Raw genomic sequence first — 1,397 nt, 5'->3', positions numbered from 1 at the left:
AATAATTTTTTAATAGAAAGTTATTTAATAATTTTATTGATTTAATTTTTAATGCAATTATTTTATTTAATAATCTACAATTGCACAAAAAATAAACTAGTACATATTAAATGATCAAATATGATTTTATTATATTCATTGTTGAATAAAAATATTCAAAATTATTAATAAATCTGTGTTAAATTAATTATGTTATATTTGTTTTTTAAGTTATCATAATAACAATTAATTTTCATCAATTTTATAACATATTAATTAATAATAAAAATATCAAATAATTCCGGCATCTCTGGCCAGTGTATAGAAAATACTAGACTTGTTTGTCAGTAAAATATCGGGTTCGTCAAACTCGGCTACCCGTCCATTGTTGAACACTATTACCCGATCCGAATCCATAATCGTATTGATTCGGTGGGCAATTGTCAGTACAGTACACGAACTGAACTCCTGGCGAATAGTTTGCTGAATAAGTGCATCGGTTTCGATATCGATGGCAGCCGTGGCCTCGTCGAGGATCAGTACAGATGTATGACGAAGCAGTGCTCGGGCCAGACAAACAAGTTGTCGCTGACCGACACTTAGATTATCGCCCGATTCGGCAACCGGTGAATCCAATTGATTGTCCAACGACTGGACAAACTGTTTGAGATGTGACTGTTCTAATACTGACCACAAATCCGAATCGGTATGATTGCCAAAGGGATCCAAATTTGATCGAATAGTACCCGAATAGAGTACCGGTTCCTGTGGTATGATTGTCAACCGCGACCGTAACTCTTGGAGACCCAATCGGCTGATGTCGATGTCGTCGATGATAATGTTGCCCATTGCCGGCTCAATGATCCGAAAGTTTAGTTTTTTTAGTTTAGTTTTTTTAGTTTAGTTTTTTTAGTTTAGTTTTTTTAGTTTAGTTTTTTAGTTTAGTTTTTTAAGTTTAGTTTTTTTAGTTTAGTTTTTTTAGTTTAGTTTTTTAGTTTAGTTTTTAGTTTTTAGTTTTTAGTTTTTAGTTTTTAGTTTTTAGTTTTTAGTTTTTAGTTTTTAGTTTTTAGTTTTTAGTTTTTAGTTTTTAGTTTTTAGTTTTTAGTTTTTAGTTTTTAGTTTTTAGTTTTTAGTTTTTAGTTTTTAGTTTTTAGTTTTTAGTTTTTAGTTTTTAGTTTTTAGTTTTTAGTTTTTAGTTTTTAGTTTTTAGTTTTTAGTTTTTAGTTTTTAGTTTTTAGTTTTTAGTTTTTTTTTAGTTTTTAGTTTTTAGTTTTTAGTTTTTAGTTTTTAGTTTTTAGTTTTTAGTTTTTAGTTTTTAGTTTTTAGTTTTTAGTTTTTAATTTTTAGTTTTTAGTTTTTAGTTTTTAGTTTAGTTTTTTTTAGTTAAGATATACCTTTTCCTGGGGTTTAATGCATAC

At 27.6% G+C, this 1,397-nt stretch overlaps 1 protein-coding gene across 1 annotated transcript; it reads right to left on the bottom strand.

Moving 5' to 3' along the window:
• Positions 1–270: 270 nt before the first annotated feature.
• Positions 271–828, bottom strand: LOC128959255 (ATP-binding cassette sub-family C member 2-like). Its single transcript, XM_054305192.1, has one exon. The coding sequence runs from the start codon at positions 826–828 to the stop codon at positions 271–273; it is 558 nt and encodes a 185-aa protein (XP_054161167.1).
• Positions 829–1,397: the final 569 nt, after the last annotated feature.

The sequence above is a fragment of the Oppia nitens genome, unplaced genomic scaffold, assembly GCF_028296485.1.
Source record: "Oppia nitens isolate AA-2021 unplaced genomic scaffold, nextdenovo-longstitch-racon4-pilon3 scaffold43_pilon_pilon_pilon, whole genome shotgun sequence".
In the NCBI taxonomy this organism is placed as follows: Eukaryota; Metazoa; Arthropoda; class Arachnida; order Sarcoptiformes; family Oppiidae; genus Oppia; species Oppia nitens.
Note: the sequence above shows the minus strand (reverse complement) of the source record. Positions and strands in the feature narration are given on the sequence as shown.